The following is a 19229-nucleotide window of genomic DNA, read 5'->3' on the forward strand; positions in this document are numbered from 1 at the left end:
TGTGATGTTAGGGTGTCAACTTTAGATCTTTCCTGCTTTCTCTTATGGGCATTTAGTGCTATAAATTTCCCTCTACACACTGCTTTAAATATGTCCCAGAGATTCTGGTATGTTGCGTCTTTGTTCTCATTGGTTTCAAAGAACATCTTTATTTCTGCCTTCATTTCGTTATGTACCCAGTAGTCATTCAGGAGCAGGTTGTTCAGTTTCCATGTAGTTGTTTGGTTTGAGTGAGTTTCTTAATCCTGAGTTTTAATTTGATTGCACTGTGGTCTGAGAGACAGTTTGTTACAATTTCTGTTCTTTTACATTTGCTGAGGAGTGATTTACTTCCAATTGTGTGGTCAGTTTTGGAGTAAGTGCATTGTGGTGCTAAGAGGAATGTATATTCTGTTGATTTGGGGTGGAGAGTTCTGTAGATGTCTGTTAGGTCCTCTTGGTGCAGAGCTGAGTTCAAGTCCTGGATATCCTTGTTACCTTTCTGTCGATATCCTGTCTCATTGATCTGTCTAATGTTGACAGTGGGGTGTTAAAGTCACCCATCATTATTGTGTGGGAGTCTAAGTCTCTTTGTGGGTCTCTAAGGGCTTGCTTTTTGAATCTGGGTGCTTTTGTATTGGGTGCATATATATTTAGGATTGTTAGCTCTTCTTGTTGAATTGATCCCTTTACCATTATGTAATGGCCTTCTTTGTCTCTTTTGATCTTTGTTGGTTTAAAGTCTGTTTTATCAGAGTCTAGGATTGAACCCCTGCTTTTTTTTTGTTTTCCATTTGCTTAGTAGATCTGTCTCCATCCCTTTATTTTGAGCCTGTGTATGTCTCTGTATGTGAGATGGGTCTCCTGAATACAGCACACTGATGGGTCTTGACTCTATCCAATTTGCCAGTCTGTGTGTGTGTTTTTTTTTTTTTTTTTTTTGGAGACAGAGTTTCACTTTGTCACCCAGGCTGGAGTGCTGTGGCGTGATCTTGGCTCACTGCAGGCTCCGCCTCCTGGGTTCACACCATTCTCCCGCCTCGGCCTCCCGAGTAACTGGGACTACAGGCGCCCACCACCATGCCCAGCTAATTTTTTTGTATTTTTAGTAGAGACGGGGTTTCACCGTGTTAGCTAGGATGGTGTCGATCTCCTGACCTCATGATCTGCCCACCTCAGCCTCCCAAAGTCAGTCTGTGTCTTTTAATTAGGGCATTTAGCCCATTTACATTTAAGGTTAATATTCTTACGTGTGAATTTGATCCTGTTATTTTGCTCGTTAGTTGATGCAGTTTCTTCCTAGCATCGATGGTCTTTACAATTTGACATGTTTTTGCAGTGACTGGTACCGGTTGTTCCTTTCCATGTTTAGTGCTTCCTTCAGGACCTCTTGTAAGGCAGGCCTGGTGGTGACAAAATCTCTCAGCATTTGCTTGTCTGTAAAGGATTTTATTTCTCCTTCACTTATGAAGCTTAGTTTGGATGGATATGAAATTGTGGTTTGAAAATTCTTTTCTTTAAGAATGTTGAATATCGGCCCCCCACCCTCTTCTGGCTTGTAGAGTTTCTACTGAGAGATCCGCTGTTAGTCTAATGGGCTTCCCTTTGTGGGTAGCCCAACCTTTCTCTCTGGGTGCCCTTAACATTTTTTCCTTCATTTCAAGCTTGGTAAATCTGACAATTATGTATCTTGGCATTGCTCTTCTTGAGGATTATCTTTGTGGCATTCTCTGTATTTCTTAAATTTGAATGTTGGCCTGCCTTGCTAGTTGTGGAAGTTCTCCTGGATACTATCCTGAAGAGTGTTTTCCAGCTTGGTTCCATTCTCCCTGTCACTTTCAGGTATACCAATCAGATGTAGTTTTGGTCTTTTCACATAGTCCTGTATTTCTTGGAGGCTTTGTTTCTTTTTACTCTTTTTTCTCTAAACTTCTCCTCTCGCTTCATTTCATTCATTTGATCTTCAGTCGCTGATACCCTTTCTTCCACTTGATTGAATCAGCTACTGAAGCTTGTGCATGCGTCATGTAGTTCTCGTGCTATGGTTTTCAGCTCCATCAGGTCATTTAAGATCTTCCCTGTGCTGTTTATTCTGGTTTGCCATTCGTCTAATCTTTTTTCAAGGTTTTTAGCTTCCTTGTGATGGGTTCAAACATCCTCCTTTAGCTCGGAGAAGTTTGTTATTACCGATCTTCTGAAGCCTACTTCAGTCAGCTCGTCAAAGTCATTTTCCATCCTGCTTTGTTCCATTGCTGGCGAGGAGATGTGATGCTTTGGAGGAGAAGAGGCACTCTGGTTTTTAGAATTTCCAGCTTTTCTGCTCTGGTTTCTCCCCATCTTTGTGGTTTTATCTACCTTTGGTCTTTGATGATGGTGACCTATGGATGGGGTTTTGGTGTGGATGTCCTTTTTGTTGATGTCGATGCTGTGCCTTTCTGTTTGTTATTTTTCGTTCTAACAGTCAGGACCCACAGCTGCAGGTCTGTTGGAGTTTGCTGGAGGTCTACTCCAGACCCTGTTTGCTTCCGTATCACTAGCAGAGGCTGCAGAATAGCAAATATTGCAAAATAGTAAATATTGCTGCCTGATCCTTCCTCTGGAAGCTTTGTCTCAGAGGGGCACCAGGCTGTATGAGGTGTCAGTCGGCCCCTACTGGGAGGTGTCTCCCAGTTAGGCTACTAGGGGATCAGGGACCCACTTGAGGAGGCAGTTTGTCCATTCTCAGATCTCAAACTCCATGCTGGGAGAACCACTGCTCTCTTCAAAGCTGTCAGACAGAGACGTTTAGGTCTACAGAAGTTTCTGCTGCGTTTTGTTCAGCTATGCCCTGTCCTCAGAGGTGGAGTCTATAGAGGCAGGCAGGCCTTGTTGAGCTGCGGTGGGCTCCACCCAGTTCAAGCTTCCTGGCTGCCGCCTCCCAGTTCCATCTAGGACTGCTGTGCTAGTAGTGAGCAAGGCTCCATGGGCGTGGGACTTGCCGAGCCAGGCGTGGGATATAATCTTCTGGTGTGCCGTTTGCAAAGACCATTGGAAAAGCGCAGTATTAGGGCAGGAGTGTCCCGATTTTCCAGGTACCATCTGTCACAACTTCCCTTGGCTAGGAAAGGGAATTCCCTGACCCCTTGCGCTTCCCGGGTAAGGGGATGCCCTGCCCTGCTTCAGCTCAGTCTGTGGGCTGCACTCACTGTCCAACCAGTGCCAATGAGATGAGCCCAGTACCTCAGTTGGAAATGCAGAAATCACCCTTCTTCTGAGTCGCTCAAACTGGGAGCCATTGACTGGAGCTGTTCCTATTCGGCCATCTTGGAACTCCCTTCTGGGGCTTCAGCTTTTTACAAAACTGTAATATTACATAGTAACTCTCATTAGGAGATTAGCCTGTTATGGCTTAATTTTCCGATTCTATGATATTTAGTTTTTTCCCCCCAGAGCCCTTAAATCTAATTAATAGAGGTAAAATAATTTTTAAATAGTGGGAAATTTTTATAACTCTTAGGTCTCTCCTTTGTCACTGAATGAATAGTTATTATTTCCTAGCATTTATTTTAATGAATGAATGGTTTCAAAGATTTTTTTCCCCAAGGAAAGGTACTTACTGAAATGCAGAGCTTGTTGGATGGCGTCTGGCCCTCATATCTTTGTTTTATTACCTAGGTGGAAACCGATTTGCTAAGATTAATGAATTTGCCTTAAAGTTTCATAATTTCGTAATGGCTGATCTGATATTAATACCCAGAATGCTTCTGAACCAACACTATTTTTGTTCCAGTACAGTTGCCTCCATATTTATACTTTAGTTTCACATTGATGAAACATACCAATTAATATTATGTACTATTCTTTGTATCTGAATACTTAGAAGGCTCACTTCACTTGCCTAGCATACTCTGGAAGTGAGGATTAATACAAAAAAGGGTTGGAGGTAGCTGAGCAAAAGCAAAGAAAAAACCGTAAGTAGAAAGTTACCTGGGGCTGTGAAGGACATATTTTGTTTATAGAATTGCTGCTGATTTGCTCTCCCTGTGCTCTCATCCTCTCAGTTTACTCTTAATATTTGGACATCTCTAATATTTAATAATCTACAATTAGCATTTTAAAAAGGAACTGGAAATGAAAATTACCAATTTGGTAATTAAAACAAGAAAGACAGGAAAGTTTTAAAAACACAATAGAAATATTAAACTTGATAGCAGTCTGGAGGAAATATTTGTAAATCCTACATCTGATAAAGGACTTGTATTCAGAATATATAAAGAACTCGTAACAGCTAAATAATAAAAATAAAAAGACAACCCAATTAAAAAGTGAGCAAAATATTTGAATAGATATTTCCCTAAGAAGACATAGAAATAGTCAATAAAAGAAAAGACAACGATGAACAGTGTAAGGAGGTAGAGAAAATGGAAACCTCATATATTGCTTGTGGGAATATAAAATGGTACAACCCCTTGGAAAACATTTTGGCAGTTCCTCAAAATGGTCATCATGGAGTCACCATATAACCTAGCAGAGTGCCACTATTAGGAATATACCAGAGAGAAATGAAAACATATATCTGCACAAAAATTTGTACACAAATGTTCTTAGCATCAATATTTATCATTGCTAAGAAGTAGAAGCAACCCAAGTGCCCGTCAGCTGATGAAGCCAAATGTTGAGTAGTCTTACTATGACAAAGTATTTGATAATAAAAAGTGATGAAGCATTGATAGATGCTACAATATGGATGGACCTTGAAAACATTCTGCTGAGCAAAAGAAACTCGTCACAAAAGGCCACATATTTGTGGTGCCATTTGTCTGAAATGTCCAGAATTGGAAAGAAAAAGTAGATCAATGATTGACAAGGGCTGGGTTTTAGTGGTGGGGCAGCATGGGAAGTGACAGCTGATAGGTATCATGTTTCTTTTGAGGGGCATGAAAATATTCTAAAATTAGATTGTGATGGTGGTTGTACAAGTCTGTGAATATATTTAAAGAAACATTGAATTCTATACTTTAAGTGAATGAGTTGTGTGTAGTATGTGAATTATATTTCAGAAAGCTGTAAAAAGTCTAAAAAAAGTTTAGAGCAGTTCAGGACCAGAGCTTGGCGGGGCATCTTTGTTGCAGGCTGAGGTATAGTGATTAATACTGGTTAACAGTCACTGTTGGCTAAAAGTCAGTTTTTGCCAGTGCATTTTGTGAAACATGTCTCCTGTAACATTGTTAGCAAAATTCTATGGACAAGTGTTCTGTGTCTAAACACATATGAGAAATGCTGGAATAAACACAATTTAATGTCATTTAATGCAGTACTGCTGCAAGCCTATAAAGTGCTTTAAGAAAGTAGATAAGACCTGGCGCAGTGGCTCACGCCTGTAATCCCAGCACTTTGGGAGGCCGAGGCAGGCGGATCCTGAGGTCAGGAGATCGAGACCATCCTGGCTAACACGGTGAAACCCTGTCTCTACTAAAAATACAAAAAAAGTAGCCGGGCGTGGTGTCGGGCACCTGTAGTCCCAGGTACTCGGGAGGCTGAGGCAGGAGAATGGCGTGAACCTAGGAGGTGGAGCTTGCAGTGAGCTGAGATTGCCCCACTGCACTCCAGTCTGGGCGACAGAACGAGACTCCGTCTCAAAAAGAAAAAAAAGAAAGTAGATAAATATAAAGGCCACATTTATCTTTCACAGGTCCTTCTCCCTCAGTTAACCTTTTTTTGTATTTGGAATACAGTGACACTTTAAGTTAGCAAGAAAGTTACATTCATTGAGTATTTATTGCAAGGCACTTTAATTTGTCGCTACATTTATTCACAGCAGCTTTGTGAAGTATAGATACTATTATCTCTATTCCTCCACCTCATTTGCAAATGAGGAAACTGAAGCTTATAAAATAAAGTAACATCATGCAACCAGAAAATGACAGAACCACAACTCAGAACCATTCGATTTTTTAATTGTTCTTATGCCAATTTAAAAAGTATTCTAATTTTAAATCAATGGAAATACATTTTAGGTACAATCTTACTTCAGATTATTAAACAAAAGATGATATTATTTAACAATTTAAGTTTACTTTGTATTAATTTGTATGTAACCTATCTGTTCTCAACATACCAGGTGAGTAAGATCTGTACAAGATGCATTTTTCTTTTTTTCTCTCTCTCCTATTTAGCCGTTGTATTTTAACCTGTAAATACCGCTTACCTTTCTCTTGAACTAGAATATTTAGTAATTTTTCCCTTGTAATACTTAATTAGTTCATTTGAGTTATTTGTGTATTTCTAGTTAATGTGCTGATTTGTAAATAAAACAATCTAGCATTGTTTATGCGCTCTTCCCCAAGACTTGGTTTTGATCCTAAATGTAGATGCTGGATAGTGTCATGTGATGCTATGAATAGCGTATTTAGATGTAGCTTATGATGCCTACAAAGTGTTTTTTAGTGATTATGAAAAAGTTGATGCTTATTTGTTTAAAAAATTAATTTAATCACTATTTCTTAATTTGTTATTTATTATTCTAATCTCCCCTTTATTTCAAACAGTATAAATATTACAGTGTCGTGAATATAGTTGAAATTAAAAGGCTTATTTTGTGAATGTATTTTTGTATGTATTATGCTACCCCCTTAGCAACAGTACGCTCGAATTTTACAACTTCTTAATGAAACAAATATACTTTTATTTTAACAATAGTTATCCATAAATTAATTGACGTTGGTCTCTTTATGGCTTTCCATAAGGCCTTTCTGGAGCAATGCATTCTCAAGTGTTTCCTCACGCTCATTTTGGTAGGTGGCCACAATTAATATCTAGATTTGTGTGGCAATTTGTCTACCTGCTTGTGGAAGCTTCTGCTAGTGTTCTGGATCCCTGCATGTGGAATTAAGTTTTTTTTCCATGTTTTAAAATAGAGTGGGCATGGATGTGTGGCATTGGGATTACATTGTATTTAAAATTACATGGAAATTTTTTTAGTGATTTATGTGTAAATGCTGAAAAGCATTACTGCTTACCTACGTGGTCATATTAGAATGTTAATAGCCGTTTTGATTCTTTTTCTTGAGTTTGAATTCATGGTATTTTGAGTGATGCCTTTTTGATATACCAAACCATTTTACTGCATTATTCCATGGAGTTTGGTTTTGCTTAACTGTATCCAAGTTTTGCTTTTTAGTGCTCTCTTAAAGTGATTTGTCAAAGTTATGTCAGTGCATTGTTGTCTGTTATGAAGCCCTCCCATTACCCTTGCAGTCTGCTTATTATTATTTAATTCACCTGCTTCCCAATGGCCTGTTTTTCCTTTTTTTCGCATCAATAATAAAAAAGTAGTTTTTTAGTATTCTAATTAGGTTCATTGAGCAGAATTGCATTGTTACAAACATTACAACTACAGGGATTACTTTGGGTAACATCTGTAACTTGATTTTCAGCTTTTTAAAAATGAAAGACATTCTGTGTAACATTTTTTAGTGTTTAATTTCTGTGCCTTAAACCAATGAACAAATTGGTAAATTTTTAAAATCAGGAAATTTAGTGAATTTTCATGGTATTTTCATTGTATCATCCTTAGAATATTTCATTATGTAATTACTGGTAGTCTATATTTAAAGCAACATTATTGGCTCTTATTTTACTGAGACCCTTCCTAGAACACATAGTTGGAGGTTCTGTTTTTAATATTCATTAGTAATAAATAACATACTGTTAGTGAATAGTAAGTAGGGAAATGGTGGCAGCATTCCACATATCTAGCAGGTGTTCACACACATTTCCCCCAACGTGATAATACTCTGTCCACCAAGTAATACCAGCTAGGCATGGCAAGCCAAGGAAGAATACAGTAGCATTGAACACTATGGCCATTTATTCTGCATTCTTTCTAAGAATGCTTATTTCATTTCTAATCTTTGTGGATTTCACACTAATTTTGATAGCTCAGTTGCTCTAACCTTCCTTCAGTCTTCGAAAGCTGTCTTCATTTACCTTCCAGAAGTGGGTGGGAATCCGTGTGTGTCTGTATATATATATATGGAATTGATTTAATAAGAACATGTCCTTTTAATTGCGTTAGTGTTGTTAAGAGAATATCTCTCCTTCTCTGGCTGTAGTTACAAAGCTGCATAGGTTCTGAGTGGTCTGCCTCTAACTAACTCTGTTTGTCCTATAAGTCCTGTTCTTTGTAGTGAACTGTTTTTCAGTGGTTTTAAAATTTTTTTCCAGGAACACATATTACTTTATGGCAGATACTTCAGTAAATAAAATTTTGGCTGTTATTTTACTGCATATAGCAAAACAAAACTAAGAACAAAAATGTATACTAGTTTACATATTAATTGCATAATCTTTAAAAAACAGACTACTGTTTAGACTTGAATTTATAATTTGAGAAATTTTCTTGGGATTTCAAACAACAGCTTTGGTAGTTAGTTTCATTCTGGTCATTGTGTTTTAGAAGAATAAAATTTCTACAGGGTTATGTTAAACTGTAGCGCTAAAACTCGTTAACTTTGTTGGAATTTTGGAATTAACCCTGCCTTTAATGTACATCTTAGTATTTTTCAAGGTGAATGATGTCTTTTTTACAATGTTGTGAGAAACTGAATATGTCCTGTTGTATGTAACTGATCAGCCCTTCTCTTCTGTCAGCGGCAACCTTTGGCACTGCATCCATGAGCATGCCCACGGGATTCGGCACTCCTGCTCCCTACAGTCTTCCCACCAGCTTTAGTGGCAGCTTCCAGCAGCCTGCCTTTCCAGCCCAAGCAGCTTTCCCTCAACAGACAGCTTTTTCTCAACAGCCCAATGGTAAGATCTAACATTTGGCGAGCTGTAAGTTCATTTTATGTATCCTTTTTATATCATAATGTTGTGTGCTTGGGCAGAAAGACATTTCTAAAGAATACTATACTATTATCTACTGAGTTTTACTACACAAAAATAAAAGCTTTTGGTGATTTGAACCTCAGAAAGATAAGTGATTTTATAAGTTTTTGTGAGCAGGTTACAATTTATGGGAAATCAGTCACTCTGTAAAGAGTATGCTGTCATTCTCAGAATTTCTATTGTCTTTTTCTGATGAATTTGTCTTACAAGCCTCTTGATTTTAAAAGGAGAATTTATAGACCTAGAATGCTGGGGTTTTTTTTTTCCTTTCTTCACAGAAATGTGTACCTTTGTGTGTGAAATAGACTGCTTTTCTAATTTTTCTAATTTAACTATACTGTAGTTAGAGTTTGTTATTTGATTTTAGGAAGAGACAAGATTAGCTCAACCATTTTTACCTATTTCTGTCATTTGCTCAAGTTTGAAGTGCATAGATTTGAAGATTCTTGAATCACAACTACATGTTTTCTTTTTTTTTTTTAAGTAAGTGGTTGTTTAAAAATCTGAAATATGGGCCACACGTGGTGGCTTACGCCTGTAATCCCAGCACTTTGGGAGGCCGAGGCAGGCAGATCTGAGCTCGGGAATTCGAGACTAGCCTGACCAACATAGAGAAACCCCGTCTCTACTAAAAATACAAAATTAGCCGGGCGTGATGGTGCATACCTGTAATCCCAGCTATTCAAGAGGCAGGAGAATCACTTGAACCTGGGAGGCGGAGGTTGTGGTGAGCTGAGACCGCCATTGCACTCCATCCTGAGCAAAAAGAGCAAAACTCCGTCTCAAAAAAAAAAAAAAGTTCTGAAATATGGACTGTGGAAGAGCCATAAGTAATAAAAATATTTCCTACAAATACTGTGATGTTTACATAGAAATCATTGTGTTGTCTGCATGGCCTGTCCCAAATAGTCACAAGCTCATCTAGTAACAAAATCCTATAAATTTTAGTTATTAAGACAAGTTAGAATGAAAGAGCTGAATGAAAGTTCTGTTGGCGAGTGTGGTGGCTCACGTCTGTAATCCCACCACTTTGAGAGGCCAAGACAGGTGTATCACTTGAGTTCGGGAGATTGAGACCAGCCTGGACAACATAGTGAAACCCTGTCTCTACAAAAAATACAAAAATTAGCTGGGCATTGTGGCATGTGCCTGTAGTTCCAGCTACTCAAGAGACTGAGGTGGAAGGATCACCTGAGCCCTGGAGGTTGAGGCTGCAGTGAGCCATGATCGTGCCACTGGACTCTGGCCTGGGTAGTAGAGTGAGATCCTGTCTCAAAAAAAAGAAAAAAGTTATTTTAAGACATGCTACAGTAAGTTTGTGTTTGGTATCTGAAAGAGCTTGAGGCCTAACAACTTAACTTTGACATTTTATTTTTGCTGCTCTGGTAGGAATTTCTCTGAAAATTATTACGAGACTTTATAAGCATCAGATTGTCTCTTGAAGATGTAGGTTATAATTGGTGGTTCTGTTTTAACAAGGTGCAGGTTTTGCAGCATTTGGACAAACAAAGCCAGTGGTAACCCCTTTTGGTCAAGTTGCAGCTGCTGGAGTATCTAGTAATCCTTTTATGGTAAGCAAAACTTAAAATTACGTACTTTATAAGTTGTTAAATCTTATTTTCAAATTAGGAATAGCAGGCTGTAAGGCCGGGCATGGTGGCTTACGCCTGTAATCGTAGCACTTTGGGAGGCCGAGGCGGGCAGATCACAAGGTCAGGAGATCGAGACCATCCTGGCTAACACGATGAAACCCTGTCTCTACTAAAAATACAAAAAATTAGCCAAGCACGGTGGCGGGTGCCTGTAGTCCTAGCTACTTGGGAGGCTGAGGCAGGAGAATGGTGTGAACCCAGGAGGTGGAGCTTGCAGTGAGCTGAGATTGCACCACTGCACTCCAGCCTGGGCAACAGAGCGAGACTCTGTCTCAAAAAAATAAAAATAAAAAAAGGAATAGCAGGATGTTAATACTTTTAGATGGTATTTGGTGTTCTATTGATATGAGTGACATCATAAGATTGTACAAATTGACACAGAGCCATTATGTGTGATCCTTTTCTGACCTTTTAAAAAAATTAGTTGCAAATCAAAGCATTGACAGTAGATCAGCTGTTTTATAATATGAAACTTATCTGCTTTCTTGTCAAAATAACACTTTATGAGAGGCCCTAGGAATTAGTGAACATCAAAAAGAGGCCTTAAGAGTCAGAAGTTTTGTTTGAATCACAAGTGCTTTTCTAAGACCATTCTAACATTCTTTTTAGAATCTGTTACAAGAACTGTATGAAATAATGGATATGAAAGACACATAGTAGTTTGATATAGCATATTGCCAATAACAAATATTGTTGCCAATAATTTAAAAAATAATTCTTAACCAAAAAGTCTAAATAAAATTAAGTTCAGTTTAATGTTTCTGTATTTTGTACATGCACCAGTTTTGTCTCTTTATTTATTTGTCTTATGTTTTCCTTTAGACTGGTGCACCAACAGGACAATTTCCAACAGGAAGCTCATCAACCAATCCTTTCTTATAGCCTTATATAGACAATTTACTGGAACGAACTTTTATGTGGTCACATTACATCTCTCCACCTCTTGCACTGTTGTCTTGTTTCACTGATCTTAGCTTTAAACACAAGAGAAGTCTTTAAAAAGCCTGCATTGTGTATTAAACACCAGGTAATATGTGCAAAACCGAGGGCTCCAGTAACACCTTTTAACCTGTGAATTGGCAGAAAAGGGTAGCGGTATCATGTATATTAAAATTGGCTAATATTAAGTTATTGCAGATACCACATTCATTATGCTGCAGTACTGTATATATTTTTCTTAGAAATTAGCTATTTGTGCATATCAGTATTTGTAACTTTAACACATTGTTATGTGAGAAATGTTACTGGGGAAATAGATCAGCCACTTTTAAGGTGCTGTCATATATCTTGGAATGAATGACCTAAAATCATTTTAACCATTGCTACTGGAAAGTTACAGAGTCAAAATTGGAAGGTTTTATTCATTCTTGAATTTTTCCTTTCTAAAGAGCTCTTCTATTTATACATGCCTAAATTCTTTTAAAATGTAGAGGGATACCTGTCTGCATAATAAAGCTGATCATGTTTTGCTACAGTTTGCAGGTGAAAAAAATAAATATTATAAAATATGCTATTGTTTTTGTGTTCTTGCTGCAATGCCTTTACCAAAGTGGCCTTAAATATGAGTAGTGAATTGAGAACATCTTGAATTCTTAAAAGACTTCTTAGTGACTTTTTATAACAAGGCCATGTAGAAAATTTATTAAAACTACTATGACTGCTACATTCAGGAATATGCCAATGGTAAAGCATTTAAATGTAGCTTGTCAGATTTACTATAATCCTTCTAATTTCTTTGCAGCTTATTAATTTTGTGAAATTTGTATATATGAAGAATTTGCATGTATGTGTATTTACAAATTTTTCTAAGTATCTTGAATTCTCAGACTGCAGAAGGCCTATTTTAACTATTGATTTTTAAAAAAAAAAAAATCTTGTCTTTGAATGTATTGGAAGTTGACATGCATTAACTGTGACATTATTGCACCTCAGTTTTTTTTCTTTCTTTTTTTGGGCAAACTGATATTATCTGTAGGATATTTGTTTTATGTTTGTTTTTTGGGGGAAAGAAACTGGAACTCAGTGTTACCTTAAAGAGATGGAATACTTTGTTTTAAAGGAAGAGATAATAAGTTTAGTTATTTTTTTTGTTAATATTCAAATGAACTTCTTTAAGTATCTATGTACAATAATGCCTCTTTCATCTAGAGGTAATCTGGCAGTCTCGTGAAAACCGAACACAACTCAGAAACTTGGAATCGTTTTTTTAAAAAATGCCTCTGAGCAACCCATATAAGTCACAGAGTCTGTGTGTTAGAGCTTATGCATTTGTTTATATGAGAGATTTTAATAAATTTGATTATTTGCTTGTCCAGACTGTTGGCAGTTTAGAAGGGATGGCTTGAAAGGAAGGAGACTGAAAAAAACTCTGAGGAGCATACACTGTCCAAGGCCATTAGTGTAAGGACCACTAGCAGGCCTAGAGGACATCACTATACTACATCATCTGATGATCGTTCTTTATTATGCCTCTAGGTAATTAAGTAAAGGTGAAATTGCATACACAGATATGTAGTACATATTTTAAAAGTTTTATCTTAAATTGATTAAAACTTTTTTAAAAGCTTTGGTATTAAAAGAGGTAAACATGAGTTTCCTCAAACATTTTATTCATGTTGAATGCCTTTTTGCAATGATGAATGAGTTGTTATAGTATTTTAAAACCTGTATAGTGTTTTAGACTTGTTAAAACATTGCTGTCTAGTGTACATCTAGCTGAAAGTGTGGTTTATCTGAACCGTTTTAATAAGCAGGATGACTGGGAAATCTCTGCCCCTTTTCTGAGCAGTATGCATCTTCTTTTAGAATTAAATGAATTAAATTAAATGAGGTCCAGGTGTGTGTTGATGTAGCCTTGAAATGTCTCTGCATTTTGGAGGACTTCCTCAGCCCTTTTCATTGAGGGAAAATATATTTGAATTTCTGTTTTAAAGTGTATCGGGTCCCAGTTGATTCATGTGTACAAAGTTAGGCTACCTAATTACAGGCCATTACCCAAATAACGTACCAGGCTTTCCACCTGAGTAGTAAATTAAATGGTTGTTATCAAAATAATTTTAAAGACTATTTCTTTTTCTGGGTAACTATTGAAGTTTGTAATTAAATGGGAGCTCTTACTGACTTTATCACTTATAAAATAGAAATGTTTAGTTTAAGAAGAGACCCAACTTGCGTATGTTGGTGTGAGAGCCTGTGAGTCCTAGCTACCCTGGAGGTGAGGTGGGAACATCACTTGAGCCCAGGAGTTGGAGGCTGCAGTGAGCTACGATCACACCACTGCACACCAGCCTGGGTGATAAAGTGAGATCCTATCTCTAAAAAATAAAAAGAGGAGACGTAGCTTTAAAGTGGTTTTTCTCGTGATACTCACTGTTTATTACTAAAGAAAATCAGCTTTCGTTAGACTTTTACATTCAGATTTATTCTAGTTTTATATAGACCATCAAAATTATGTTGAGTACTGAGAAGGAGAAAAAATCCTGGAAGGTAACAAGACTGAAGACCTTCAGATTTCCTGGCTTACTGGTTTAGTCAGATCATTTTTCCTGTTCAGGTATCTGCAGGTATCCCTGTTCAGCAAAGATCTTTTTTCAGGATGGCAATCTTCTGACATAATTTAAAGACATTTTTTCCTCATTTTTTGAAATAGAGAATATTTTACTATTTTTGTGAAAATAGAGTTTTGGTTATCACTTTCTTCCTTAAAATAATTCCTTCTGTTAATTTGTAAAAGCACATTTCATGCTTTACCTGTGAGATTCCCTGCCCCCTACACACACACCCACTTAAGTAAAGTTCCCGTCTATTGGCAGCATGGAGAGGGTGACCTGGCTGCTGCTTTACCACGGTACCAGTATCTCTGGAGCATCTTAGTTTCAGGACCATAACGCTTATGAAGATCCCCAAACAGCTTTGGTGATGTAGCTTATATCTCTGATAATTAAAATTAGCTTATATCTCTGTATTAAAATTAATACTGAGATATTTTTAAAACATTTATTTTAATATAACAGTAATAAACTAATAACTTGCTAACATAAATAACATTTTTGATAAAAATGTCTTTTCCAGAACAAAAACTAATGAGAACAGGAACATTGTTTTACATTTTGTGCATTTTAAAAAATCTGGCTTAGTAAAAGTAGTGAAATTTTCATATTGCTATTTTCATATTGCTTTTTTTCATATTGCATTCTAAATTAAAAATTACACAGCATACACACACTCCTCCACTGTGCACTTGTGAGATCATGAGAATGAAAACTATATAATGTCTCAGTAGTACAATGAAAATAGCTTGACCTTTCACACCCTTTCAAAGAAAGTGTTGTAGGGGCCCTTAAGGGTCTCCAGACTCTTTGAGAACCACTATACTTTAAATTTGTGTATTTCTAGAACAGTATTTACTTGTAGGGCAAACATACTGCTCCCTGGGTTTTTTTGTTTGTTTGTTTGCTAGTGAAAAAAACTGAAATTGCAGACTTTTTAACGCTACTTGAAGGTAGTAATAGCAGTGGTATTATGGGGTGTGTATGAGATAGTTATTTGCAAAACGATTTTCATATTTTATCTCTTACAATCCCTGCAGTGGACCCGTACTTTTAGGATGAAAGAAGCAAAGCATAGAGAGGTTAAGCTAGTGGCAGCTTTTGCTCTGGGGAACAGATTTGGATTCAAATGCTGTCACATTTATGTACAAATGCATTCTTAATATTTTGAAATTCTGAACAAGTTATGTTCTATATCTTGTATATCTAAAACAAACTTTAATCACTTGAATTCCTTTCGTAATTTGATGAAATCAGTACAGTTTATTTTTTTTTTTAAACTTTAGAAATAAATTAATATGGTAACTAGTGGAGCGTGCTTTAAATTGAAGACTCATCTGAAGTATCACAGACTCTGATTTTGTAAAGCATTCCACCTTTAATAAGATACAGTTTGTGGCCTATACACTTTTAAAATTTAGTTTTTAAAAGATGGTATTAAATTTTGTATTAAATTAGCCTGTTGTATTCATCCTCATTAGTAGTTAAATTTTTCTTTTTATATTTTAAAACTTAGTGACATTAAACTTTTCATGTGGTTGGTTGTGAACAAATGAATATATAACCACGATGTAATCCAGTGTTGTGCTGCTGCTGAATGTTTAACAACCATCTTTCATGAAAGAAAAAAGGCCCTGTTTTGTAGTGTTTACTAATATTTGTGGTATAAATACTGTCTTCATGGTGATTTTACCTGCCAATCTGATGTCATTAAATGCAGTTTGATGAAAGAGATAGCAAACCAGTGACTCTCCCAAGCCTTTGCAAACCAGCACAGCAAAGGACATAAAATTCCACAACTCATTAATTAAATGTATTGGTCATTTGATGATTATATCCAGTATTTGAAGAGCTTTTATATTGTTAATTCATTTGGCAAGCATTTGGACACTTGTTTATTTTTAGAGATATACTGGGCACCTGAGGTATTTAATCTGCAAAGACCCAAGTTTTGTGAACCTTGGTTTTAAAAAGTCCAATTATTGTGCTCTTACAGGGGTTGCACATTCAGGGCTTACACTGAATTCTGTCTGCAGTTCTGTTTGGTGTGACCAGCACAGTGTTTTAAAATGTTGCACTCCGAATCCAACTTTTTAAAATGGGGCATGTGCTCTTAAGGTGACCACTAGCTTACCACTCCCAGTTTTTCTTAGTCTCAAACATTCACATGCTTTTCAAGGCCTTTGAGTTGGCAAATCCTGAATATAGAGTGAAGGCAGGAAATGGCTCTTCTTATGCCACATGTTAGTCTGATTTTGAAGTCAGTTGTATAAGGTTGGGCTGACAGTGGTGTTTTCCAGTGAAGACTGTAGCCAAGAATGCATATCATTCTGCTTATTTTATTCTAGTGGAAAAAAATTCAGTGTATATTTAAGTGTATTTTTGAAATCTGTGCTTGTCCAACACAGGGCTGTAGGGGCTGATGAAAAGAGAATGATGTGATTTGAGCTTTTATAAAAAAAAAAGATACAATGATCCTGGATAAAATATTTTAGATGGTGATTAAAATGCCCATAGATTAATTTTTTATTGGTTCTCTGAAATCTCGAAGTGTTATCCAAGTTACAATTTAAGCAATGAGAGTAAAATTTGAATTCTAAATTCTCAGCATCTTCCCATAATCTTGAGTGGAGAGACAGAGGAAGCAAATGCCAAGGAGCCTTCTAATTTTGACTATATGATCATTAACTAAAGGCAGCAAGGGGTTGTAAACTAATCGTATATAGTCAATGTTTCATAGAATGCTTTGGTTACAATCAGGTTTTTTAAAGACTTTAAAGGTTTTTTGTATGTTATATGCTTATGATTTCTAAAAATTATGCAGTATACACAAAGGGCATAAAGTCAAAAAGTATGTCTCCCTCTGTGACTTATTCTCACACCCCAGAGGTGTATAATTTCTTGTATTCTTGTATAGTCTTTCAGAAATGTTATTCATTTTATATATGGTTCACTATATATATGCCTCTTCCTGTTCTTCCTTATTTTAAATGTTCAGTTTTGTGACTTGGTTCTTATTTAACTTCGTTGCCTTTCCATATTGCCACATCCAGCTCTCACTCATTATTTTAATGTCTCCAGGATTCCATTATATGGATGTCCCTTTGGGAGAACATTTGTTTATAGACTTTTCTACTAAATATATTGTTACAATGATAATATCCTTATGCATATATGAAGATTACTCTTGATTCTGCCTGACTGGAAACTTTATTAATAAAGTAGACATCATTCTATTTTGAGGCTCACCAGCTGTGTAGGTATGATCTTGTGCTTCCATTTAAGAAATTCTTCCATTTAAAGAAGAAAAAAAATCTCTCTAATTGACTATCTGAAGATATATGAAAAATCCTATGCTTTTAAATTAAACAATTAAGGCAGTCAGTTCATTGAAAGATTGTGCAAGTTCACATCTATTTTGCACCTTAATTTTTTCATTGTCCCTACTCATGACTCTAAATAAAGTGCATGGCTTGGGGCTATATTTTGTTTTGCGGTTTGTTGGTATGTGCCTTTCCTTATCTATATTAGCATAGACTATACCTTATTTTTAAGAAGAGAAAGTGGAAATTAACTATGGCAAAATCTGTTTTGGCACAACCATGTTTGTTCATTATTCAAAATTAGCTTCCTATGCTTTAGAAAAAAATGTGAGTTATTACTCTGAAAGTTCTGATTCTGATTCCTCATGGTTTAGAGCCCAGAAATATCTTAACATGTCCTTGCTGTTAGTAAAGCACAGGATTTGTTTCCTGCAAAAGTTTATTTTCAGTGAAGAATACTTGTCCTAATAGCTGATAGAAAGTACCTTTGCACTTTAAATCCTAGAAATAACGAACAAGGAAACTTACTGAGAAGTTCAAAAGAAAGAGTAATAGGACCTTCTAGTCAGCAGGGCATGTTTGGAAAATGTTAATACACCATGATTTTTGAAGACCAATTTTAGTTCAGGAGGTGGTTTTAAATATTGGATGAAAACTTACAGGCTGATATCAATATTCATTTCTGAAATACTTTAGTATGATAGATAAATTTGGTTAAGTTCTTGTTCATTGTGAAATACTGTTGGAAGAATTTTTTTCAAAATAAAGGCTTCTGAATTTGTGTACCATTTGGAAATAGCCTCTTTCATTTAAATGAGTATCAAATCTGGAAAATTGAAATAATATTTTTTCCTTTCGTCACTCACATTATGCATTCCTGTAAAGCAGCTCATGCATTGACTTCCAGCTTAACCTGTTTTCCATTAATTAATAACTTTTGCCATTTTTTTGTTTTTTAATTAAAAAGTCTTCCTTTTTAAAAAGCAGGATCTATTTGTTAATTTGCAATATTTTTTCTTCAAAGGTGGATTTTTTTTTTTTTTCTTGAGTACACATTGATATAAGTTGGTTTTAAGAAAACATTGTCATGGGATTTTACTTACCTTACCACTGTTGAAATTTAGATGGTAAATCCTGAACTGTGTGTGTCACATCCCTAATCTTATTTCCCTGTAGTGGTCACTGACTATTATTTGTTATGAGTCCATCTTGGTTATTCTGTACATCTTGTTTAAATTATTTTCACTAACCATCACCAGAACAGAAGAAAATTTTGTTTCCTTAGAATCAATGAGTATTTCCACCACCCGAGGGTGGGGGACAAGGAGAGAACTAATGTTTGTTTTAGCCTCTTTAATGAGAAACTATTCAAATTATTTTTCTTCATATTTTTTTCTCAAGTGGTATACTGATGATTTTTGCTGACCTCAAGATTTGGGGCTCTGTGAAAAGTACTATACCAGAGTCAAATTGCCCGTGTTCTTTTCTGCCGTTAACTGGCTTTGGGTTGGGAAATTCAGATAATTCCACTTTTCCAACTTTAAAATGAGATCTCTTTCAAAACAAGATTCTCCACAGCCATTTGGAATATGTGTTTAAATTAGTAATGCTTTGGAAATTGGAATTAAACATTTCAGAATAATAGCTGTTAGGCCGGGCTCAGTGGCTCACGCCTGTAATCCCAATAGTTTGGGAGGCCGAGGCGGGCGGATCACCTGAGGTCAGGAGTTTGAGACCAGCCTGGCCAACATGTTAAAACCCCATCTCTATTAAAAATACAAAAATTAGGCATGGTTGGCGGGTGCCCGTTGTCCCAGCTACTTGGGAGGCTGAGGCAGGAGAATCGCTTGAACCAGGGA

The 19229-nt window shown here is 36.4% G+C and overlaps 1 protein-coding gene across 3 annotated transcripts in view; it reads left to right on the forward strand.

The window, feature by feature from the left end:
- The window catches only part of AGFG1 (ArfGAP with FG repeats 1), an 88918-nt gene extending 70763 nt beyond the window's left edge, over positions 1 to 18155 (forward strand). For 2 of the 3 annotated variants that reach the window (XM_007966500.3, XM_007966504.3), the window contains 3 exons: positions 8611 to 8769; positions 10327 to 10418; positions 11322 to 18155. In XM_007966500.3, the coding sequence (XP_007964691.1) occupies positions 8611 to 8769; positions 10327 to 10418; positions 11322 to 11381 (311 nt within the window). In that variant the 3' untranslated portion in view covers positions 11382 to 18155. The remainder of the gene's footprint in view (positions 1 to 8610; positions 8770 to 10326; positions 10419 to 11321) is intronic. The other variant, XM_007966501.3, reaches the window with a different exon arrangement.
- Positions 18156 to 19229: the final 1074 nt, after the last annotated feature.

This window comes from Chlorocebus sabaeus, chromosome 10 (genome assembly GCF_047675955.1).
Source record: "Chlorocebus sabaeus isolate Y175 chromosome 10, mChlSab1.0.hap1, whole genome shotgun sequence".
Lineage (NCBI taxonomy): Eukaryota > Metazoa > Chordata > Mammalia > Primates > Cercopithecidae > Chlorocebus > Chlorocebus sabaeus.